We start from the raw sequence: 25498 nt of genomic DNA, 5'->3' as shown, positions 1-25498 counted from the left end.
AAATTTAAGGTGTCACCTCGCAAGTTAACATCCAGCTATTGAGGCCAAGCCACTTGTCCCTCCAGCACAGTCACTAAGCAGCTCGTGCCAGTGCCAGCCAACAGCTTGGAGTCGGTGAAGCCTTTGTCTCAGTTGCCAAATACAAGATTGAAAGAGACAGGCATAAATTGTGGAGGAACATACTTATCATGCTTACCATGAACTTCCTGTCCGTGAAGGCCACTGTGTGAGGAAGCGTTTTAATGTAGAAAGTGAGTGCTAGATATGGCTTAATATTCCCAACTCTAAACCATGTACAATGAACCTAGCAGTTGTATTAGCTGACTGAAAGCTGCACTGAACCTCCCTAAAGGCCTGGAGCACTCAATTGCATTGTCTCAATTTGCAGCTTTTTTCTTTAACATGTGTTTTCAGATTTTCCTCACTAATGTTTTTGCATTTTTTTTCTGCAAATGCAACTTTTTTGTCTTTTGTGTTTTTAAATTTGTTTTCATTTCATTTGTGGAATATTTCCACTGTTCCAAGATTTGTACTTTTGCACGTGTTTATGAATTTGTTGCTCAACTTGCATCGTCAACCATTCAGGCTGTTGCAGATCATTAAGCCTTATGGCCTACGGTACTTTTCACTCTTTGCTTCCATACTTTCATACTAAAGCTGAGGAACTGGTCTTTCACATAATATCTGCACAAGTTGAGTTTATTCATGCAGTTTTCTGAAAAGCTGTACATACTGTATATAGTGCTATGGTAAAATCATTAGCAGTCATCAGCGGTTTTATTGATATACAAGTTTCAGATACCAGTACTGGATGGTGGGGAGAAAACAGTGCATGGTAGGTCATTTGTTTGCATGTGTGACCATGTTTGTTAACGTGACAAGTAGACCACACGTGGAAGGCTACCCCGTAAAAAAAAGTCAGTGTTCAAAGTACATTCAGAGAGGCAGATAAGATCATTGACTCATGCACTAATTCACTCACTCACACACGCACACACACACACACACACACACACACACACACACACACACACACACACACACACACACACACACACACACACACACACACACACACACACACACAAACAAGAGCTGCTCTGTGAATAATTAAACAAATCCTGCAGAGTTTAGGCCATCAGAGCTCTTTGTGTACACCTTGCAAACAGGCATTCCTCATCCGATTATTACTGAGCCCTGTAAGCACACACACACACACAAAATATGTAACTGAAACATGTGCACAAAGCATTCACAGACTGCATATACATTACAACAGCTCACACACACTGTTCCTTTCCTTCCTGCAGAGAAACATGACTCTTGTATCTATAGAGCAGCTCTTTTGTTCCATTGAACTCTTTCTGTCACTCCCTGTTTTCTCTCATTTATTCCTTCTTCTCAACCATATCATTTAATCAATAACTTGAAAGACTTGCATGTTGTGTTTCACAGCCCAGATCCACTCACCGCCCCTCTTACCCTTGCCCTCTCTCCCCTCTTTCTCCCTCCCTCCCTCCCTCCCTTGTCCTGAAGTTGTTTTCCCTCCTCTCTCTCTCCCTTCTCTCTTCTCTTCTTTTTCTGTATTTCAATGGAGAAGCTGGGTTCCCCGGACCCTGCACGCCCGCCCCCGGGTGCAGGGCCCGTTGCAGAGGATTTGGTTGCAATGCCGGCTGAGGTCGAGGAAAATGAGGCATCAGCCGTGATCAGCTCCAAACTGTTCAACTGTGCTTGTGCAAGACGTTGGATACCACTTGCCTACAGAGAAGAACTTTACCACATCTTGAGGCTCACAGGCCCATTGGTGAGTGGGGGAAAGTTGAAGTGTTGGAAGTGGGGGATGGTATGTTATTCACACTGGACTGTGCATTCAGTTACTTCACCCCTTATTTTGGGTAGAGTTAGTCAAATTTGGGTTTTTACAGACCAAAATCTGTCCATGCAGTTAAGTACCCAAAGCTCTGAAATGTAGAGTATGCAAAGGGTTAATTGTGTTTGCATATCTTGTACATTCAAACCTTATTTTGCAAAATGCTGTCTACCTTGATGTAACTTTTCTGAGTGCATACAAACTGTAGCTGCATCAGTTATGTGCTGCATCACTTTCCCTTTATCAACGATCAGCTGTTTGGCCATGAGTCAAGTCTTTCTTTCTGTTTTTGCAGCTGATGTCCCGGATTCTTGACCTCCTCCTACCTTTTGTTATCACTATATTCTGTGGTCACATTGGCAATGCAGAGCTGGCTGGATATGCACTGGCCTCAGCGGTAATATATCCATGTTTACTGAGTACTTCTCTGTATGCTTATTGATAAGGCCCATACCTGCTTCTACCCAAGTACATCTACTAGTTCTAATAACTCTACTGAATGTTTGACTGCTTTCATATCTGCTGCTGTCATTTTGCCTGTCAATGTCTGCTCTTCACAATTACAATATCTGAAAACATTGTGTGTGTGTGCGTGTTTGTATGTATGTTCACTTCCACTGTAATCTGTTGTAATGAAGGTTTTCCTGCATGTGTTGTTTTGGGTTTTACTGGCCTTATTTTGATATTCACTAAGATACAAATGTGTTATAATGACCTGAAAACATACCATTAGATGAACTATCCTGCAAACTTACAAACAATGAAAATTCACAAACACATGCTAGAGTCCAAAACCATTTCAACAACAGAAATATGCTGCAAATCGAAGAGACAAAAAGCCAAAACAAATGCATGCAGCAAACACACTTACAAAACAGTTGCAATCAATCAATCAACTTAAGTCCAAGCCTATCTTTCAGTGTGGTACAGATCTTTAAGAGACTTTATTCTTGCCTGGCTGCAAAACAAATCCCCTCTGAGGAGAAATAATATTGAAGTTGACACTGAAATGCCAGTCATTGAACTAGATGTGATTTGTGGATGCTCTTTCATTAACTTTTGGCAGTATCCGTACCATTGAGTGTAACCTCTAAAGACAGTTACAAAGTCAGCCTACTATCACCTTAAGAATATATCAAGGATTAAAGGACTTATGTCTCAGCAGGATGCAGAAAAACTCGTCCATGCATTTATCTTTAGCAGACTAGACTACTGTAACGGGGTCTTTACAGGACTCCCTAAAAAGTCCATCAGACGGCTGCAGCTCATACAGAATGCTGCTGCTCGAGTCCTAACAAGGACCAAAAAAGTAGACCACATTACTCCAGTTCTTAGATCTCTACACTGGCTTCCTGTCTGTCAGAGAATAGACTTTAAAATCCTGCTGATGGTTTATAAAGCACTGAATGGTTTAGGCCCAAAATACATTGCTGATCTGCTACTACTTTATGAACCACCTCGACCTCTCAGGTCATCAGGTACTGGTCTGCTTTCGGTTCCTAGAGTTAGAACGAAACATGGTGAAGCAGCGTTTAGTCATTATGCTCCACAAATCTGGAACACACTCCCTGAAAGCTGTAGGTCTGCTCCAACTCTCATCTCTTTTAAATCAAAGACTAAGACTTTTTATTTGCCACTGCCTTCCTATCTTAGCTCATTTTAACTCACTTTAAATTAAAATTTTAATGTAATTTTTAATATATTTCTAATTTTCCTTTTCTTTTCTGTTTTATCATATTTGTCATTTTAATTGTGTTCTTTTATGCTTGTCTGAATGTCTCCAATGCTTTTAATGTGTTAATGTAAAGCACATTGAGTTGCCCTCGTGTATTAAATGCGCTATACAAATAAAGCTGCCTTGCCTTGCCTTGCCTTGCCTAAAGCTTTCTTGCATGCATTCTGCAGATCCAGCATCAAAACTCCACTTTGCCTATAGGAAGAGAAAATACCCTGTGCAGCTCTTAATCCACATGTTGGAAAGAGTGCAAACCTGTGCACACAAAATAAATCACATTTTTATGGGAAAATCATCCGTCAATTAAAATCCTTACACCTCAGAGCTATGAAATTAAACATGTTCCCTTCATACACACGCTTTAATTTGACAGAGACAACAGCACATCATAGATTTCACCTGCAGCCGTTTCAATTAGATTTCCCTGTCTTACAACTTCCTCCCACAAGGATTCCCACTCTGTACACTCTTTACATCCACAGTGGGTTTCCTGCTGTCTCCTTCTGGAGCATTTTCTCCACACGTTTTAAAGAAGTTGCTCTGCACCATAAAGACCACCTGTTGTTCAGCAATGGGCTTCTCCAGTCTTTCTGAACCGGAACATGTTGACCGTATTCATGTGTGTGACAAAACAGGGCCCCCCTTGACTGCTTTTCTCAGAATCAGTTCTTTTCCTGAGCACTTACCAGGAAATATGGAATCACATTCACGTTAGTCACTAAAGCAGCCTAGGTGTAAGAGATTTTGGTGTCTGAGTATTCAACAGATTACCCAGAGTCATTGACAAGAAGAAAAAGGGACTAGTAGCATAGTACATTTAAAATTCAACACTAAAGGCCTACTGCAGATTGTGTGCTCATGTAGAACTCTTCACCTTTCAGATTATTAATCTGACCACAACTTCAACAGGCTACGGCCTCAATGTGGCTTGCAACACACTCATTTCTCAGGTAAGCACAAACCACATTATGTGTGCCCTATATGTAGCATGCATTATCTACAGAGAGGGTTTGAATTTCAGTCTTTGCGTTGAGGCACAGTTTTCCTTTGTGTTTTGCAGACATATGGCAGTAAGAATATGAAACGTGTGGGAGTAATCCTACAGAGGAGTTCATTAATCCTGATGCTGTTTTGTATGCCCTGTTGTGGTCTTCTTCTCAACTCTCAAAACATACTGCTCCTGCTGCAACAAGAGGATGAAGTGGCGCGGTAAATTCACTGTTTCTATCAAGCAATGAGAACCTTACAAATGTCTGTACAGATGCAGATGCTAACGCTAAGTTACCCATGATGCTCATGCTCAGTAGAAGACCAAGAGTTTTTAATATTCAACATGTCTGTGAAGGTTCTCAGTCATCCAGGTCATGGTAATCCAAAGCTTGATCCTAGAGCAACTGGACTGGTAGAAATTCTTGAAGACATTACACCTCTCCTCCGAAAGGCTTCTTCAGTTATGACCAGACTTGGGAAGAGCTAGAAAATATAAGCCTCTAACAGTCGTGGGTTTGACACACCCACGACTGTTAGAGGCTTATATTTTCTATTTTCTAGCTCTTCCCCAGTGGAAGAGGATGGATTACCATGACCTGGATGACTGAGAACCTTCAAAGACATGTTGAATATTAAAAAAAGGGCCGCAAAAAAGGAACAACTACATTTGCATCTCAAACACTGAAATATTGCAATAAAGTTCAATACTAGGAAAGTGAAATTATAATATATTCCAGACTCATTACATGCAAACTAAAATGTTTGCAGCTAGAGGCACTACCAATACGTAGTAGCAAAAACCTTTTCAGCAGATTATTGAGCGCTCCCTACTGGTCTGGATATACAGAGTGTGCTTTAGACTTAACCTTGTTTCTGAACTAGCCTGGTTCTCCAAATGAAAATCTTTTGAACAGTTACAGGATGTTCCTTCTTTTTGGCCATCATACTCAGGTTTTCTAAGGACAAATTCAGACTTGTCTCTTTATCTGTAGCACCATGGCTATCATTTTTATCAGTAGGAGTGTTGATGTGTAGTTAAGTTATAACTTTCATTGTTTATGGTTATAGAGGTATTTAATACGGGTGTGCTTCAGTTAATTTTGTATGAACATTCATGTAGGTATTTGGATAAATCTACAAAAATACAGTTTTGTGTGAATCTAATGCATTTAGCTAAATACATCCTGTTCTTTAATTCATTTTATAACAGGATCCAGTGCATCTGAATAGAAATTTAAAATAAACCGTGGCAGAGCTTTGTTTTGTTACGACATCTACTTGAACATGTAAAACAAATGATCATCTTTCTGTTTGTCCTAATGAATTAATTTTCGATGTGTATACCTCCCCACAGAATCGCCCAAATCTATGTGATGGTGTTTCTTCCAGCTGTTCCAGTGAGTGCACTAAACTGAAAACACACCCCAGAGTCAGAGGAAATGTAGTGCTGCTCCTAAACATTTAATACCGTAATTTAAATCATGTCGTATCTGCATCATATGTCTAAATCTCACGAATGCAAATACAGTGGAGTTTTTATATCAGCTGGAGTTATTGAAATACTCCCATTATACCAGTATACATGCTTACCTTGTTTATACTTACTGTGAAAACATTTTAGAAATCTTGGCTGATATCATGAATGGTGAAAGGTCTCATTCTTAACAGTCCACTTCTCTCTCTCTCCCTCCTGCAGGCCATGTTCCTGCACCAGCTGCAAGTTTCTTACCTACAAAACCAGGTAAGCTATTTCACAGGAAATAGGTACACTCCTTGAAGACTGAATTTCAGTGTGTGCCCTTTGTCCAAAAATGGACGGCGATGAGTTTTTCCCAGTAGTAAAAACAGGAGTAAGATTCACCTTGTGTCCTATTTATTGCCATGAATTATATCAAAATAATTAAAATAAGTGAGAGAGTTTTTGCCTTTTAACACCATGGTAGTAGAAAGATAATGTGTCACAGATATTATGCACATATGCTAGATAATGCATCCTGAGTAGCAAGTTCACGCTGAATGTGATCTAACATCATTAGATGGATTGACACCAAATTTGATAGAAAGTTCAGTGATCAATTTTCCTATTCGAGATGAATTGTAATAACTTCACCTTTTAATACTAGAAAGACCAAGGGGGTCATTTTGACTGTTTTCACATTTACATGTTGTGTAACTTTGTTGAATTAAAGATCACAGTGCTGCCTGTTCCTGACTTTTCTTAAAGTTGTGTGTTTACGTATTTAAAATGCCATTTATACAAATTGCACAAAAGGCAACAATTATATGATTATTTTTACTTATTTCAACCACAGGCAGTCACAATGACCGTGAGTTAGTGTCCAAAGCAATTTGAAAAGTTTTGCATTGAAAGTGAGAAAATTAGACAACTCTATTTTGGCAAAGAGAAGCACAAAGGGCTTCTGATGACTGCTGAGGAAGCCTGACAGTTGTTCCAGGAATTGGTCAGTGCAGAACGGCGATCTATCTGAATAAGAAGCAGATGAAAGTGACTAGCCGAGGAAAGTTTCATATAAATATATGGATATTTTCGTAAATGTATCGTTAAACAATAAACAAATCATCCTCTATATTGGGTATTTGTCATAACAGATAATACAATTTGGAATCTGGCAGTCAAAATGACCTCTTGTGGCCTTTCTAGTAGAAATGGAATTCTGGCCCTTCTAGTGTTAATAGGGTAATGTATCTTTTAACACCAAAGCCTGCAAACGTTCACACAACTGTATGCTAGTCTCCCAGTAGTACCAAGCTACTGGCTTGGCTGTGGCCTCTAACTCGTATTACCAATAAAGTGCTGTATTACTTATGTTCTTCTTTCTTAATAACCTGGTTAAAAGTATTCATAAAAAGTAATAGTTAGGTCCAAAGATTAAGGCTGATTGTTCATGTCTTTTTTCTCTGTCAGGGGATCATTCTGCCTCAGATGTACACAGCAGCAGCTGCAAACGTCATCAATTTGGGGGTCAACTATGTCCTAATCACCCACCTCCAGCTGGGTGTCATGTAAGTGCTTCTTCTCCTCACCTTTTAATTTTTGATGGACGTTGTGCTGCTTGATATGGTTTCAGACTTCAGGTTTCATAGCCAATAAGATATCCTTAAAAAAAAAACGCTCTTGTGCCTCCTGATCACATCACTGTTCTCCAAAGCTTTGGTCTGCTGCACAGCTGCGGGGTTTGGAAAGAAGTAGAAAGGAGGTTAGAGAACTCATAATGCATTTTAGTCACTCAGTGAACAACAACATGTTTTGTTAAAAACAGAGTCAGAAGTACTTGTGTTTATTATTTTTGGACTTTACTTAGAAGGAGAGGGAGGCAGTGTATGCCAGAGAAAGAACAGAGAGAAGATTGTGGACCAGCTGGACAAACATTTTGTTCAACAGGCAGTCGACTTAACAAATTAAGACTCTGTTGTCACGTCAGGTCTATCCTCCCCCCTCTAGTATCAAGCAAGGACTGCGGCAAAGTTTTGAGGCCTTTCAGACTTATTTAACAATAATTGAGCTAAAACCATAATGTGACTTTAACTATCTCAATGCTGACCTTTAAACCCCTCAGTGTGCAGGCTGCAGCATGGCAGGGTGAATGATAGTCTAACTCTCCAACAGATGGTTCATAATGTTTTACTGTTTGTAGCCCTCTATACAATAGTGAACACACAGGAAGAGATAAAAGGAAACAACCAGTGAAAAAAGTCCCATTCTAGAAGCTTAACTTTTTCCCCTTAACAACTTTAATATGGATTTTAAGCCTTAGAGTTTCAATTGAGTGCTGCAGGTTTGCTAAATTAAAATCAAAATAAACAATTTGTCACTTTTTTTAAGACCAGATAAATATTGAAAATATATTGACTTCCTTATTTTACCCCACTTTTTGTAAACTCAAAATACACACTTTGCATTTATCAGTTTAATTGCAATAAATCAAGGTGTGCTAATTGCTCCTCAATATGACATGAGTGATTCCTCATTGAGCTAATGCAGCATTCTTGCTAGCTAACATACACTCATCCATAAATGTATAAAACATATACAAAAACATGTTATTAAGCTACTCAGTGTTGTTTTACATGGGAAACTCGATGTAAACAAACCTTTTCCACCGTCAGCTTGCGACTTAAACGCAAAAAGCATTGATTTATTTAGTGTTCTAGAACAGGGGTTCCCAAAGTTTGGGTCGGGACCCCATGGGGGGTCACGAGACACAAATGGGGGGTCGTGAGATGTCTCCCAGAATGTTTTTTGAATTTTTTTTTAAGTTATCTAAACATAGTACATTTTACCCATCATAGTCAAAAATATCAACAAAAATAGTAGCTGAGCTTGAACAAACCTTGAAAATAGAAAACGTAATGAGTTTTCTGCCTCTCTTTTTGCCAGATGACTCCTAAGTTTAGGGTTAGTGAACAGGTAATTATCAAAAGCATCAGTAGTAGCAGGTTAATTCATAATGGCACAGCCACATACTTGTACAAGTAGGCTAATTTTCTGCAGACCAGCTAAATGAAGCCACATTAAATCACTTTGAGGGACAGTGGGGGTTGCGAGTCTTTGGCACCTATATTTTGGGGTTTGCGGGCTGAAAATTTTGAGAACCCCTGTTCTACAAGAGTAACGTGCCTTCTGCCTTCTCAACACGTTTTGTCAGCACTTCCCTTTCCAAATAAAAGCATCCGATCTTAAGGAACACAACCTCCGGACAATTGCCCTAATATTAACCAACAAAAAAAAACTATTTAGATAGTTCGAACAGCCCTTCTCACGTTTGAAGAAAGGGAGGTGTAGTTAACTAACACAAACATTTGGACTTTCCTCCAAAATAACAAGATGTTTTTTTTAATGTGTGTTGGTAGTGGATCAGCCATTGCGAGCAGCTTCTCTCAAATTACCAGCTGCCTGCTGCTGTATGGCTACATCAGATTGAAGAGGCTCCATGAAAAGACATGGGGAGGTGAGTTACACACATGGATTAACACATCAGGTACTCAATGATAAACAAATGTGGGCCAAACAGAAATGATGCTTGTAAGTAGTTTTGCGTACCCCACATTGAGTATACTACTATGTACAGGCTGGTCCACTGAGAGTCTGCAGGAGTGGGACTCCTACATGAAGCTGGCTATCCCCAGTGTCTTCATGGTCTGCCTTGAATGGTGGGTCTGGGACATTGGAGGTTTCTTTGCTGGTAAGTGTTTGTTGGACACTCACACATACATATTTACTCCTTACATTTGGTCAGGATTTGGTCTCTGACGAACACTAAAGTATTGATTAAATGAAAGGTGGTTTTGGTTGGGGGACTTTTCATGAGCATAAAGTTGAAAATTAAGAGAATTATCCGAGAATATATCATATTTAAAACATCTGATCACAGCAGTCTCTCAGTCTTGTCATATTAATAAACCAGCAGCTCTATGTGTGTAATTTCCTGTTTTCCAGCATGGTGTAAAGGCATTCATTAATGCTTGAATCTTAATATTTTCAAACCAGGTGCACTTGGTGAAGAAGATCTTGCTGCCCGGCATATACTGGATGAAATTGGATCCATTATATACATGGTAAGGATATTCAGGTTGTTAAATGTGAAAGTGTGCAATCTCACTTCAGAGAAAAAGACTGATACCACTTCTAGGTCTTAGTGGTAGGCAAAGACTCAGATCAGAGCTATTTGCAAGCTGTTCCTCTTAAGTCAGCAGGATAACTGATTATGATTGTCATCATACAGTAATATGAAGTCTTTGCAGTTTCCTCTAGGTGTCCATGTAGCTGCCTGTGTGCGTGTAGGAAATGCTCTTGGGGCGGGAAACATAACCAGGGCCTTAGTCACCTGCAAAGTGGCCCTGGTTCTAGCAGGTACTGTGGAAACAATGCTTATGAGTATAGTTCCAAACCCAACGAGAACACTAGATTCTGGCACAGCTCCTCAGGTTATCAACCCTAATGTCTTTGCTACAGGTACGCTTGCTGTGCTCCAGGGTATTGTCATTGCTGGCTGTAAGACTATCATTGGCTACATATTTACCTCTGATGAGTGAGTATCAACCTAAAAGTCAGTTCCTGTACCATGTAAAGGTAAGTCTGTTGGAATGATGTTGTTCTTCTTCTCCCTGCAGCAACATTGTGGCGATCGTCTCACATAACATCACAGTTTACACATTTTTACAATTCTTTGATGCAATCCTGGTACGTGGTTTTACAGAATCCAAATGTCATTGTATTGTTTTATTAGATTAGTATTGAATAATACACTTTGGTTGATTTTGATTTTACCTGTTCAGTCTGTGTGTGTGTATTTGTTTTCAGTGTGTCTGCTCAGGGATTCTTGTAGGATGTGGGATGCAGAAAATTGCTGCCTTGTCCAACCTAGTCGGTTACTACCTCATCGGTCTGCCAGTTGGAGTTGTTCTTATGTTTTACGCCAAGCTCAGGGTACTAGGTAATGCTTTCATCCCATTTCATCTCTGTGTGTTTCTGAAAACAACACAGAAATACAAACAGTGAGCTTGTAATTTCTGTGTTTTTAATCAAGACATTTTCATGATCCTTGTGTATAACCCCAGCTCATATACTTTGGACACTCTCTGAATGACAGACACTTTCATAAGGTATAATAAAATACATTTTTGATCTGCAGTCAGCACTGTGCTAGATCTTAAGTCCAGGATGTGTGAGGATGCTTTTATTAGTGACATTTACGCTGGAAACTTACATTCTTTGCAAGCAAGAGCACTAAATTAAAGCTCCTGTTGGTAGTCGTGATATAAACATCAGTTCTGAGAGAGATTTTGAATGTCAACACCACCCCTCCCCTCTCTGCTGTCGTAACTCTGCCCACAATAGATCGTTGTGCGCGTTCTACGAGGAAGTAGTGGCTTCCCAGCCAATCAGGGCGACTTAGTGGGGCCGCCACTCGACCAATCAGGACAGAGGGTTGGGGAGCAGCTCTGATTGGTCCGTGATAACGGGAACGAGGGGAATAATAACATTGCTTGACACAAAGGCATTGGAAAACACAGAGATTTCTCCATAATCTCAAATTACTTCACTTACAGATGAGTGCAGATTGGTATTATAACCTTTTCTCCAAACCAAGCAGAAAAAAAGTACATTTTTTTACACCATTTCTACCAACAGCAGCTTTAAGTTTGATGTTTTTGAAATAAAAAGTTCCTCCAAAGGGACTTTTATGTTTGGGTAGTTCTCCACTTTCATTCATCAAACTTTCTTTGTTTTTGTTATTTTGTTTTTTAGCATAGATTTCAATACACACACACACACACACACCAAATTCACAAGGTTCACAAGATCTGACATGGTGGCCCAGTGGTAAATCGTCATGTGAAGCCATTGCATCAACTGGTGTGAATTCTGGTGTGAATTGTTGCATGCTACCCCTTTCTTGCTAGCCTCCCAAGCCTCCCTTCGCTTCCTCCACCTTTCATATTCCATATTCATTTTCATATTTGTAGTTTCTTTAGCTTCAGGGGATGTCAGATGAGACAATACTTTCTGTTGCTCCCTGTGGAGCACAAAGGGTTGATATTGACTCTTCTCACTACTCAAATAGATGAGATTAATTCAGATGTGTGCACAGACAAACTTCATGTAACTTGCACAAGTGTTCCCTAGGATCAGCACCCCCAATTAAACTAACTAGACATGCCCCTGGGTAAGGACTTGACCTTGTGAGCAAAGTAACAATAAACAAGAGGACACTCATTTGAATAGCAGTAATGGGATCTCCTCAATTTCCTTGTACTACACATCAGACTGAAGCTTTGATGTTATCATAAATTTAGCTTGTACCAGTAAGGAGTAAATTTGAGGTTTAAATGGAAGTAATGTGTCTTTATTTGGATCTAGGTACATTAGGTAAACCCACAAACCCACTCAACCTTCCTGCACCAGCCATTCTTTAATTTATCTCCCCTCTGCCTGCCATTAACCCCCTGCCAGAGTGGATCTTTGCTGTCAACTCCAAGTGTGCATGTGTTGATAAATGTACCCTCCCCTACGCACACAATATACACCACAGATTTGACCTTGTGAGGTGTGTATCTTCATGCTTGTGTCCTCATTTCCTTAGGTGACAAAGTACTTTTATAAAGGGTGAATAAAGGATATCCAAATTAGCTCCAGTGCAGCATCAATGTTTAACATGCACATACATATATTGGAGTTTAGTCAACTTGAGTATGTCCAGTCCCTAAGCTAACCCTTTACTTTATTTTTCAGGCACACCAGCTTCATGGCTTCTGGGACATAAATGTTGACCAATGAATGGTCATAAAATTTAGTTTAGACACTCAAGGCCCCTTAGGATCATTTATTATCACTTTGGTGGTCCCCTTACTTTTTTATCTCAAACTAACATCAGGTAAAAATGATAATTTGCCCAGTGCTCAATGACATCACCATCAGCTGCTCAATCATTTAAAAATATGGTGGCAAACATGTAAACTCTACATATGCCAAACTATCATTAAGTTAGCACCATCATTGTTAGCATGCTGGTGTGAGCTTTTAGCACAAAACAATGCTGAGACCAAGTATGGCTTCAACATTGCTAGCATGACTGTTTGCTAGTCTATGTGTCATAACTATGTGAGTGAAAACACAGCACATGTTCCTTTAATGAATATGTTTTTGCATCTTTCCTTTCAGGTCTGTGGCTGGGTCTCTTAACATGCATTCTCTTTGAGGTGTGCTTGTTCCTCATTCTTATCTTCAGGCTGGACTGGAAGAAAGTCGCACAAAAGGTAGTATTTGTTTTATCTCTCTTTTTTTTTACTGTGAATGGCGTAAGAGTCTTTCCAAAAAGGATTTAGGGCAGGAACATAATTGGGATTATCTGGCAGCTTGGAAACATTTTTGTTTGCACTATAAACTCCTAGAAACACACTCAAACATGCACAAATTTAAACATAATAAAGATAATATGTTTTTTCTGTGTCTAATGAACCTCACTTTTGTTGTAAGGCCCAAAAACGAGCTGGAAAGAAAGTGGTGGTGATACCAAAGCGTCCTGTGAGTACAGTCCTGAATGAAGGGATTGTGCCTGACATCTCAGACTGCCCTGTTACAGTAAGTGTTACAGAGAAATGTTTGCTGTATAGTTAATCTGGCATTTATCATACTTGAGCTTTTTACCTTTTAATCTTTTCTCCTTGTAGAACCAGTCAGAAGGGAAAGAAGTTTCTAAAGCAGAAGGCTACAGTTCCGTAGACACAGAGGACCAGGAGCTGAAAGCCAATCACGCGTCTGAAAGCAACAACACACCAGCAGGAGGGACTGAGGGGGACACCGAGCAGAGCAAAAGCACCAAACCTCAAACGCTGCTCTCTTCCACTCAGCTGATCTTGCGTCGGGGACTCGCCTTGTTAGTGTCAGTTCTTTTTCTGGTCATAGGCGTTGCTTTTCATTTCGCTGTCCCTCCACCAGAGCCCTCTGTTCGAAGCCTGAACAACTTCACCCTGAACTGGGCTAATGACTCCACACCAGCACCTTCAGCTCTACTGGGCCTGACCACAGACCTCGGAGCCATCTCTGACCTCTGAATGTAGACATCTGGTGGATCAACACTTCTCACAAACTGATTTTTGAAGATCTCAAAGAGAGAAAGGTGTTGGTCTTGTACCAAAGGTCGTGTTTTAACCGGCCCAGCCTGAGATGTCTAACAGGGACAACAGGACACATAACTGTACACATCTCTAACTGAAAGTCTCACATGTGGGCATTAAGGAACAGATTCTTTTTTATCATGGATTGTAGGAGAGAAAGTGTGGATCTATGGTGTGGCAGTAATCACCGCAGGGTGTCGGGTTAAAACACAATTATGATGTTCAGGTGAGAGTGGGGAATAAACATGCTGAGTCCAGGGCTTAGTTTGTATCTTTATCCAAGGTGATTGGCATACAAGTTAGAGCTGAACTTCTTCACACTGTCGTCTGAAGGTGAGTGTGTGTGTGTGGTTCTAAATAGAAAGTAACAAAACATACTATTTAGTAATTCTGACATATATATATCTCAAAGCATCAAGAACACAGAGCATATTCTCTAACTTACAGTATGTTAACTATTAGCTTTAAACAACAAGAAATTAACAATAAGACTGTACATCAAGTAACTGAATCATCGTGTAATTCAATGCAGAATGTCTACAGAAATGGCAAATAAGTACATAAGTACTAAATAAATGCAGTATTCGGACTGAATTAAACTATTATGCTATCAATTAGCGAATTTAGCGCTAAAATCACATTAGATGCTTATAACCAAACAGCAAACACACGAAATTGCACAAGCATAGTTAACATGAACAATGAAAAACACGAAACTCCAATAATTACTGACTTACGTGTATCATGGACGCACACACGGTATAATAAGTCCGTCACCGACAGCTTTAATGTTAATGCTGCATCTAAACTTGTCCAGGCATGTCTCCCTGCCTGCAGTACTCTGGGGATACGTTGTGTGATGCTGCATTCACTTGCGCAGCTGGTGGTGGGAAACGGGAGATGTCCCTTCTAAATTACCGTTTTTACAGCCGCCCCCAAATTTAGTGAGTAAATTTGATAAAGGATACCTTTAATGTGTTTCAGTCTTGTCATGGGGTAAAGCAGGTAGCTTGATGAGACGAGCCACAGGTTGGGTGTAGGTCCGGTCCTTCATTTGAACGACTGCAGTTCTCACCTTTCCGTCAGCTCCAGGTATAACGGACTTGATGGTTCGAACTTGCCATTGAGCTCTTGGGATCTGATGATCAACGATGAGAACAACAGCTCCAACAGTGATATCATCTTTCTCTGTATTCCACAGGAAGTGCTGTATGTAGTGTTTCCAGAAAATAATCTGCAAGGACTTGAGTGTGTCTCCATCTTTTACGACTGAGCAGTTCAGTTTCTGGGTAGACGACTTGTGGCAGGGATGAATCTGGCCGCCCCATCAACAAGGAGTTGGGTGTTACAGGATCTGGACCTGCGATGTCCGTAGAAACGTACCCCAATGGCCTGGAGTTCAGGATGTTCTCAACTTCTACGAGAACCGTTCTTAGCACTTCCTCTGACACATGTTGGGCTCCTAAGGTGGTGCGGAGGGCAGACTTTACTGATCGCACTTCTCGCTCCCAGGACCCACCAAAGTGGGGAGCATTGGGGGGATTGAAGCGGAATCGGATCTGTTGTGGGACCAGCTGTTGTGACAAGCTGGTCCCGGATGGTAGGCTCCATGGCATCGAACGCTTCTCGCAGTTCCCTACTGCCTCCTCTAAAGTTGGTGTCCTGATCCGACAAGAGCTCAAAGGGTTTCCCCCTGTGAGCAACAAAGCGGATAGCAGATCAAGGTACAATGCCCGAGTGGTGAGACATCTGTACAGGATACCCCACCTCTTTTCAGTGCGCCGTCCCACCGTTACCAGCATTGGGCCGAAACAGTCAGTTCCAGTTGAATAGAAGGCAGGTCAAAAGAGTCTCAAACTTGAAGGGGGCAAATCAGCCATCTTTGGGATCTCTGGCTTACCTCTCCATTTCCTACACCCTGGGCAGTTATACTGATGCTTTCTAACTGCTTCTCTGCCTCTCAATATCCAGTATGTCCTGCGCAACTCAGTGAAGACACGTTCAGCTCCAGGGTGACACAGCTGATTGTCAAAGTGCTGAATTAGCAGCTTCAGAATCAGAATCAGAATCAGAATCAGAATCAGCTTTATTCGCCAAGTATGCTTGAACACACAAGGAATTTGACTTTGGTAAACTGTGCTCTCTTTGTACAAGGCATAAGAATAGGAATAAGAATAAGAACTACAATAAAAAATAAAATGAAATATAATAACAATAACCTTAGCTATAAATACAAAGAAACAACAAATAGCTTGACTAATATGTACAGGCTAAAATAATATGATAAAGTGCAGTGGTGAGTTGCAGAGGTAGTTTTACATTATAAAATAGAAGTTAAATAATACAAAAAATAGAAATATGGAATTCTGCTGAGAATTGTTGCATTGTATATCTACATGTATATTTACAGAGAGTATTTATCTGACAGGTGTGACACTGTTATGGTTTAGTGTTCATCAGAGTGACAGCCTGGGGGAAGAAACTGTTCTTATGACGGGTTGTTTTGGCGCACAGTGATCTGTAGCGCCTGCCGGAGGGGAGGAGTTTGAAGAATTTGTGTCCAGGGTGTGAGGGGTCAGCGGTAATGCTCCCTGCCCGTTTCCTGGCCCGGGACCGGTACAAGTCCTGGATGGGGGGCAGGTCGACACCGATGATTTTCTCTGCAGTCCTTATAGTCCGCTGCAGTCTGTGTTTGTCTAGTTTGGTTGCAGAGCCAAACCAGACAGTGATGGAGGTACACAGAACAGACTGGATGATGGAGGTGTAGAACATGATCAGCAGCTCCTGAGGCAGGTTGAACTTCCTGAGCTGACGCAGGAAGTACATCCTCTGCTGGGCCTTTTTTCTGATTGTGTCTATGTGGGAGGTCCACCTCAGGTCCCGGGAAATAGTGGATCCCAGGAACCTGAAAGAGTCCACAGTAGACACAGTGCTGTTCAGGATGGTGAGGGGGGGGAGTGGGGGGGGGCTTCTCCTGAAGTCCACTGTCATCTCTACCGTCTTGAGCGGGTTCAGCTCCAGATGGTTCTGACTACACCAGAGGGCCAGCTGTTCCACCTCCTGTCTGTAAGCAGACTCGTCTCCGTCCTGGATGAGACCGATGACGGTGGTGTCGTCTGCAAACTTCAGGAGTTTCACCGAGGGGTCTCCTGAGGTGCAGTCATTGGTGTAGAGGGAGAAGAGCAGTGGGGAGAGAACACATCCCTGTGGGGCGCCAGTGCTGATGGTCCGGGTGCTGGATTTGATGCTCCCCAGCCTCACCTGCTGTCTTCTGTCCGTCAGGAAGTTGGTGATCCACTGACAGATGGAGGCCGGCACTGTGAGCTGGGTGAGTTTCTGGTGCAGGATGTCTGGTATGATGGTATTGAACGCAGAGCTGAAGTCCACAAACAGGATCCTAGCGTAGGTCCTGGGGGAGTCCAGGTGATGCAGGATGTAGTTCAGACCCATATTGACTGCATCCTCCACCGACCTGTTTGCCCGATAGGCAAACTGCAGGGGGTCCAGCAGGGGGCCTGTGATGTCTTTCAGGTGGCTCAACACTAGTCTCTCGAAGGACTTCATGACCACAGACGTCAGGGCGACGGGCCTGTAGTCATTGAGTCCTGTGATGGTGGGTTTCTTTGGGACTGGGATGATGGTGGAGCTTTTGAAGCATGAGGGCACTTCACACAGCTCCAGCGATGTGTTGAAGATCTTTGTGAAGATGGGGGCCAGCTGCTCAGCACAGACTCTCAGGCAGGAGGGGGACACGCCGTCTGGTCCTGGAGCCTTCTTGGTCTTTTGTCTCTGGAAGAGCTGGATTACCTCATCTTCACAGATCGTCAGCGCAGGTGGGGGGTCAGAGGGGGGTGGGGAGGGGCTTGTGGGGGGGCCAGGTAAATCAGAGTGTTCGGGTGTGGGGTGTGAAAACCTGCAGTAGAAGCTGTTCAGGTCGTCAGCTAGTCTTTTGTTACCTTCAGGGAGGGGGGAGGGTCTCCTGTAGCTTGTAACTTCACGCAGGCCTCTCCAAACTTCTGAGGGGTCGTTGGCAGAGAAGCTCTGTTTTAACTTCTCAGTGTAGCTCCTCTTAGCTACCTTGATCCCCCTCGTCAGTTTGTTTCTGGCCTGCTTGAACAGGTCCCGGTCCCCACTCCTGTAGGCCTCTTCTTTGGCCTGACGCAGCTTCCTCAGTTGAGGTGTGAACCAGGGCTTATTGTTGTTGTATGTGCAGAAGGTCCTGGTCTGCACACACATGTCCTCACAGAAGTTGATGTATGAAGTCACAGTGTCAGTGAGTTCATTGAGGTTTCCTGATGCAGCTTCAAAAACACTCCAATCAGTGCAATCAAAGCAGGCTTGTAACTCCTGCTTTGACTCCTCCGTCCACTTCTTCACAGTCCTAACTACAGGCTTAGCCGTTTTTAACTTCTGCCTGTAGGTCGGGATGAGATGAATCAGACAGTGATCAGATAGTCCTAAAGCTGCACGGGGGACAGAGCGATATGAGTCCTTTATTACTGTGTAGCAGTGGTCCAGAGTGTTAGACTCCCTGGTGGGACACTTAATATGTTGTCTGTATTTAGGTAGTTCGTGGGTTAAATTTGCTCTGTTAAAATCCCCGAGAATGATGAGCAGAGAGTCAGGATGTTTTTTCTCCACGTCTGTAATCTGGTCAGCCAGGTGCTGTAACGCCTCCGTTACGCAGGCCTGAGGTGGGATGTAGACGCCGACCAGAATAAAGGAGGAGAACTCCCGCGGCGAATAGAAGGGTTTGCAGTTTATGAAAAGAGTCTCCAGATTTGGACTGCATGACTTCTTCAACACTGTGGTATCTGTACACCAACCTTCGTTTATGTAGAAACAGATTCCGCCTCCTCTCGCCTTCCCAGAGAGTTCCTTTACGCGGTCCGCTCTGTGGAGCTGAAAGTCCGGTAAGTGCAGCGAGCTGTCTGGGATGTGTTCACTGAGCCAGGTTTCAGTGAAACACAGGGCGGCGGATCTGCAAAAGTCCGTGTTTCTTGAGTTGAGGAGCAGCAGTTCATCCATCTTGTTTGCCAGGGAGCGGACATTCGCCAGGTGAATGGACGGGAGCGCACTGCGTAACCCCCGCTGTCTCAGTCTGACGAGCACGCCTGCTCGCTTGCCCCGGCGCCGGCGTCTCCGGCAAAGACCATAGAGAGCTGCGGCTCCACCAGCAAGAATCTCTGTGTAACTTAAAGGTTCAATGAAAACCGGTGTAAAAAGTTCGGCAGAGGACTGACCAATGTTAACAAGTTCTTCTCTGGTAAAAGAAACCAGAGAAGCGGAGCATAAAGATACAAAAAAAGAGAAAAACGCAACAAGTACGAGAGAGCGCAGTACCAGGGCGACCGTCCGTGGCGCCATCTTGGTAACAGGATGAGAGAGGGCCAGAAGAATAGGGTGCAGAAACTCACGATTCAGGTCTTCACATCTTCTGAGCCTACCACCTGCTCGGATCAAGTCAGTAGTCTCATCATACTCAGGAGTGAGAGTAAGCAATCTACTACTGGTAGGGATGGCCTTTCCTGATTTGAGTAATACAAAGTCTTCAGGGAAGCTTTCCATCTGAGCTTGTCTAAGGAGGGCCAACTCTGCTTTGTTATAGTCATCGGCTGTGGGGTGATCAGTGATGTTAGCCGCCCCGTGTAGTGACCTCGTAGTAGCTTCCAAGAGTTCCTGGTATGTACTGAATTGTTGGGTATCTGGTAATGTGGGAGTATCTGCACCGGTGAGCAGTCCACAGAATGAAGTTTTCCTTAGTTCCTCGACCTCTTCAGTAGGTTCTCCAGATGGTGCATTTGGCCAATGGTTAGCAGAGAGCTGTAGAAAGGGAGGCCCTTGACTCCAGCGGCTCTCTCCAGCAAGCTGAGAAAGGGTTTTGCCCCTGGTTATATCATCTGCGGGATTGCTTTCTGAGTCGACATAACGCCAGGAAGCTGGGCCAGAGAGCTCCTGTATTTCTGCTACCCTGGTTCCAACAAAAACCTTGTACCGACAGGAGTCTGACTGAAGCCAGGTCAGTACAGTGGTTGAGTCTGTCCAGTACACCATCTCTTGAATGTTCAGCGTCAGTTCTCTCTTCAGTACGGAAGCTAACTGAGCCCCTGTCATTGCACCGCACAATTCCAGTCTTGGGATTGAGAGTTGTTTCTTTGGTGCGACTCTGGATCTTGCAGCAATAAATGCCACTTTGGCTCCTCCTTCACTCTCTTCAGTGCGCAGATAGGCTACAGACCCATATGCACGTTCAGAGGCGTCACAGAAAACATGAATGCTGTGAGGGCTGCTGCTACAGTCTCTCTGGTGGTCAGTGTAGCATCTTGGCAGAGTTATCAATGACAGCTAAGGGAGCTCACTTACCCACAGTTGCCAGGATTGGAGTAAGTCTTCTGGGAGATTGGGGTCATCCCAGCCTCGTTTCTTGTCCCAGAGACGTTGCACAATGACCTTGGCTCTTGTGGTGTATGGGATTATGAACCCAAGAGGATCATACTGTTGAGCAAGCAGTCGATAGATGTTACGCATTGTAGGTTTTGGACTTTCACTCTGCTGGTGCTTGTATCTCAGGGTATCAGACTTACACTGCCACACTAGTCCAAGAGTGCACTCTTGAGGATCTGCATTCTCTTGTGAGAACCAGAGTTCGCTTTCAGACCGAGACTCCTTCGGTAGATGGTCTATAACAGATGGCACTTTGCTAGCCCATTGCCGCAGTTCAAAGCCGCCTTCACTGAGGAGAGATTGCAGTCAGTCCACCAGTCTCTTAGCTTGCTGTTCAGAAGGGAGGCTCTGCAAACAGTTGTTGACATAGAAGCGTTCGATAGACAGGCGAACATCTTCTCCTGGCTCTGTGTGCCCTTGGACATGTGTTTGGAGAGCAACATGGGCTGCATGTTGTCCCAAGAGGGAGCACTTGCCACTCGTAGACAGTTGGTTCCTCATCTACCTTCATGTTAAGTTCTAGCCCTTGAATGTGAATGAGCAGTTGAAGACTATCCTGTCCTTTTCATTGTGGCAAACCATGTGGTGGGGTATGAACCACAAATGGCTGCTCTCTTCAACCTCTGATGATGGAATGGGTTTGATGTAGCCAGCATCAAGCAGCTTGTGAATCTCCTTGGAATAGGTTGCTGCTTTATCCACTTCTTTGGCTAGTCGTCTTTCTGTCCCACGTAGCAAAGGCAACACTGCCTCCTTTGGTGCATAGAGAGGGGGAAGATTTTTCTTAACCTCTACTCCAGTTGTCTTCTCCTCGAGTTGTCGCACTGCCTCTGCATCTTGTTTCGACCTGGTGATGAGCCGCTCATTCCGATATGGCAGTGTATCCAGTTGCCAGAGTTTCTCTACATGATTGATCAGTAAATGCAGTATTCGGACTGAATTAAACTATTATGCTATCAATTAGCGATTAGCTAAAATCACATTAGATGCATATAACCAAACAGCAAACACACGAAATTGCACAAGCATAGTTAACATGAACAATGAAAAACACGAAACTCCAATAATTACTGACTTACGTGTATCATGGACGCACACACGGTATAATAAGTCCGTCACCGACAGCTTTAATGTTAATGCTGCAACTAAACATGTCCAGGCATGTCTCCCTGCCTGCAGTACTCTGGGGATACGTTGTGTGATGCTGCATTCACTTACGCAGCTGGTGGTGGGAAACGGGAGATGTCCCTTCTAAATTACCGTTTTTACATGGATAGTTTGACTTTTTTAACTAATTTTCTCGTCTTTATTTACATACTGCACTGTTTTATGTATTTTCTTTTTATTTACCCTAAATCATTATGTTCAGGTCTTAATTGTAAATTGATTGTAAATATGTAATGTAGAATTTGCATGTATACATGTAAATATGTCCTCTACAGTATAACTATGAGCCAGTGATCTATAACTGTATTGTCTCCCTGTATCATTGTCACTCTGTAGTTTCATTTTTTTAGTACGGAGCTGATTTGTGAAAAAAAGCTAGTTATTTTTATACTGTGTATCTGTGACTATTGTTATATGTACTGCCATATGATGACCTTACTTTATCAAAAGAGAAGACTAATTGTATCATGATGAAACGTATCAATGTTGGAGTAAAAGAAGACAATATATGATTTGGTAATGATGTTTGTCCAAAGCCACCTCAACACTGAAATGCAAAGAAGCTGCTAACACCCTGTAACACATCCCAAATAGAAGATTTCAATATAAGTGCCTCCTCTGACAAGGCAAATAATCAATCATGGTTTCAGATTTCAGGGGTAGCCATGGCCAACCCCTGGCTCCGCCCCTGTGAAGATTCCAAAACTATACCACCAGTAATGTCGGACTCGTTGTCTATGCAACAGCATTTTAAAGTCAATAATAAATGGACTGTATTTATATAGAGCTCAATCTGGTCTTCTGACCACTCAAAGCTCTTTAAAATTACATGGCACTTGTGGTTCGCTCACAACCAGACCTGCCAACACTCCAGATTTAGGCCGCTTTTTAACTTATTCTCCCGCTGTACTCCCGAGTTGTTATTTCTCCCGATAATCTCCCTATTTCACGTTGATGTCAATCAAATTAGTGTCCCTCAACTTCCATGGGGCGCTTGCATGCTCATTCCATCTGATGCGTTACGAGCAAATAGACAGATTGTTATGAGTTCAACAAACTTCTGCACTGTTTAAAGATTTTATCCATCCTTCATTAAAGTGGTTTAGCCCTGTTCTTGCTAGCTAACTTAAGTTGTGACGTGCAATAACGCAGCATCCTCTTTAAAGCTCATAAGGAGAGCTTAGAGCTATGTGACTCTGATGACAGAGTGAGTAACTATCACAATATCACAGGTGAAGTTATTAAATCACTAAACTCTATGATAACCTCAGGTGGAGATGCAGAGGAAATCTCTTCCTTCTTTAAATAAAGAGCAGAAAGCAGCAGAGGCTGAGGATGCAGAGGTTACTGTAGGTCAGATAACATTTAGCTGTAGATAATAAATATGATTTTAAGGACCCAGATAAATGACTTTAAAAAGCACATAGAGATGTAGATTCATGCCACAGAGACTCCTGCATTGAAATAATATTATAATGTTATAACATCAAAATATGGTGTAAACGCAAACCACTCTACCTGGAACATGTGTGTTACTCCTCACTACAGTGGCTCACTCTACTCTCACAGTTCAACATGTTTATGAATTTTGTCATATTTGTAAGACATGGAATTTTTTCAATTTTGTATGTTTTCATTGCTATATTTTACTGCAAACCTTGAAATTAAGAGACATTTAAAGTACTTGACTTACATATCCGTTTATTAAATGTATTAATCTGCAGTGTAGGGTTATATATGGACGGGGTTGCTGGGTATAGGCTGATTTTACGATACTCCAGAAAATCTCCCTATTTTTCACAGTCGAATGTTGGCAGGTATGCTCACAACAACAACCACTCCCTTCTTCTTTGCTCACTTGATACAAAAATTCAAAGGGCCATTACTATTTCTCTGTTCTATGCTCCTGTATACACATGGAAGTGCAAGGTGGCGGCCTCCTTTGGGACCAGCTCCATCTGTATATAGACATATAATAACAAGGTTAACAAAAACACAATTATTTCTATATTCAGGTGATAATAAACTAACTCAAACATACTTATGACTATTAAAAGTCTATTCTAATAAATGCTGCTAAATACTACACACTGTCCCTTTAAGCGAGAGCATCATGAATTCCAGTCTAACGTTAGTGACAGCAGATCTTACACAGCCACTTGTTAATGATGCCTCAGCATGTTACTGATTGCAGTCTCTGGAGGTGAGCGGGTAAAGATTACAGTCACTGTGAGGAGCCAGAGGATGTGTCTGCACTGATGAGCAAGACTTGAAGCTCATGACGATGTAACCATGTATGAATCAAGCCTGATTTACATGTTGGGTAACAAAAAATTAACATGCAAGTTTAGCTTCAAACGTCAATGTGACGAAAGCCGGGCCTGGTGTTGGTAGTAGTGGTAGGTGGGTGCACTGGGCAAAGTGGAGTCTCCGTGGTTATATGAAATGTGATATCTCTGTAGAATTTACCAGAAAAATTGTTGGTTTACACCAGAAAGAAAACCTTCCACTCTGGGGTTTTTTGATCATGCTACACTCATAGTTTTTATACCTACACTCATGCATAAACATGCTATGGACATACACTTACGGAGAGATGTCAGAGTGAGGAGGCTGCCGTCAACCAGCGACCCCCGAGCAATTGGGGGTGCAGTGCCTTGCTCAAGGGCACCTGGTCCAATTGCCAAACTTGGTCCATGCCAGGACTTTAACCCTCCGGTATCGCTATTAATCTCATGTACTTTAACACTTTTTAACCTTAAAAAGTAACTCAACAGGAGGGCAACATTTAAATCTCCTCAAATATTTGTTTTAGGAAGATGTTTGTCCAAAGTCACTGTTTAAAGTGCCAACAAAAGAAATGCCACATTGAAATGCAAAGAAGCTGCTAGCTGCTAGCTGCCTGTTTAAACACAACCCAATTAGTTGATTTCACTAACAGTGCTGCCTCTGATAAGGAAAATAGCCAATTATTGTTTATGATTTCAGGGTGGCCAATCAGATTGAACCCACTGGCTCTGCCCCTGATTTAAGGCTGTAACAGTTTAAGTTGTTGGTGCATGACGCTATTGATGCAAGTTGTTTGCTAGGCGTCATCTCAGCTACTCTAAGGTTCATGTCTCATTTCTGTTATTGAACAAATGAAACGGCTCCCTGTGCAGTCAAGTGTACTAATTACCATCACAGAAGTCTGTAACAGCTCTTTACTGTGAGTGAGTTTTAGTATTTCAAACATTTAAGCACTAATTACCAGGTATCAGTTTGAGGGCTTATTAAATCAGGGTTATCTTAGTTAATTAACTAACAAACAAGCCGGTTAACAAACTGTTGACCATCACTCTTTTCACTTTTGGCTCCAAAACAACAAAATGGTGGGGAAAAAAATGCTGAACTTGATTATTAAAAGCAGCCATCAGTTTACAAAGGGTGATGTATGGTCAACTTTGTCGATCTTTTCTGTTACCGTCTATGATGCCACTGTACATTCGCTGCAGCAGGTATAAAGATTGTTGCACCTAAGCATAACTAGCAAGATGCAAAAGATGCACAAAGACACTAAAAGCTCACAAAAAAGATCCTTGGCATTCATAACAATTGAGTTTGCTTCACAATCCTTTCCTCCAGTCTGAGGTCAAGTCAATTATTGGTCCTAC

General features: G+C 42.2%; 2 protein-coding genes across 3 annotated transcripts; one reads left to right on the top strand and one right to left on the bottom strand.

Moving 5' to 3' along the window:
- The first annotated feature begins 1591 nt into the window (after window positions 1-1591).
- On the top strand, window positions 1592-14494 carry LOC117812683 (multidrug and toxin extrusion protein 1-like). Its single transcript, XM_034683592.1, has 17 exons — window positions 1592-1804; window positions 2166-2267; window positions 4487-4555; window positions 4666-4814; window positions 5950-5992; window positions 6292-6336; window positions 7522-7619; window positions 9468-9565; window positions 9686-9799; window positions 10105-10172; window positions 10359-10467; window positions 10570-10645; window positions 10728-10797; window positions 10918-11050; window positions 13279-13373; window positions 13594-13698; window positions 13788-14494. The coding sequence occupies exons 1-17, from the start codon at window positions 1592-1594 to the stop codon at window positions 14169-14171; spliced, it is 1971 nt and encodes a 656-aa protein (XP_034539483.1). The 3' UTR covers window positions 14172-14494.
- Window position 14495: 1 nt separating this feature from the next.
- LOC117812820 lies at window positions 14496-21575 on the bottom strand. 2 transcript variants are annotated; one of them, XR_004631273.1, is made up of 3 exons: window positions 19602-21575; window positions 14972-16282; window positions 14496-14587 (listed from the first exon to the last, which is right to left on the bottom strand). XR_004631273.1 is itself a non-coding variant. In XM_034683778.1 (2 exons), the coding sequence occupies exons 1-2, from the start codon at window positions 20346-20348 to the stop codon at window positions 16076-16078; spliced, it is 954 nt and encodes a 317-aa protein (XP_034539669.1). In that variant the 5' UTR covers window positions 20349-21575; the 3' UTR covers window positions 14496-16075. The 2 variants fall into 2 exon arrangements, 1 of the variants encoding a protein (XP_034539669.1); XM_034683778.1 differs by having other exon boundaries at window positions 14496-16282.
- Window positions 21576-25498: the final 3923 nt, after the last annotated feature.

Source organism: Notolabrus celidotus, chromosome 5, assembly GCF_009762535.1.
Source record: "Notolabrus celidotus isolate fNotCel1 chromosome 5, fNotCel1.pri, whole genome shotgun sequence".
Lineage (NCBI taxonomy): Eukaryota > Metazoa > Chordata > Actinopteri > Labriformes > Labridae > Notolabrus > Notolabrus celidotus.
This window is presented reverse-complemented; position numbering and strand designations above follow the sequence as displayed.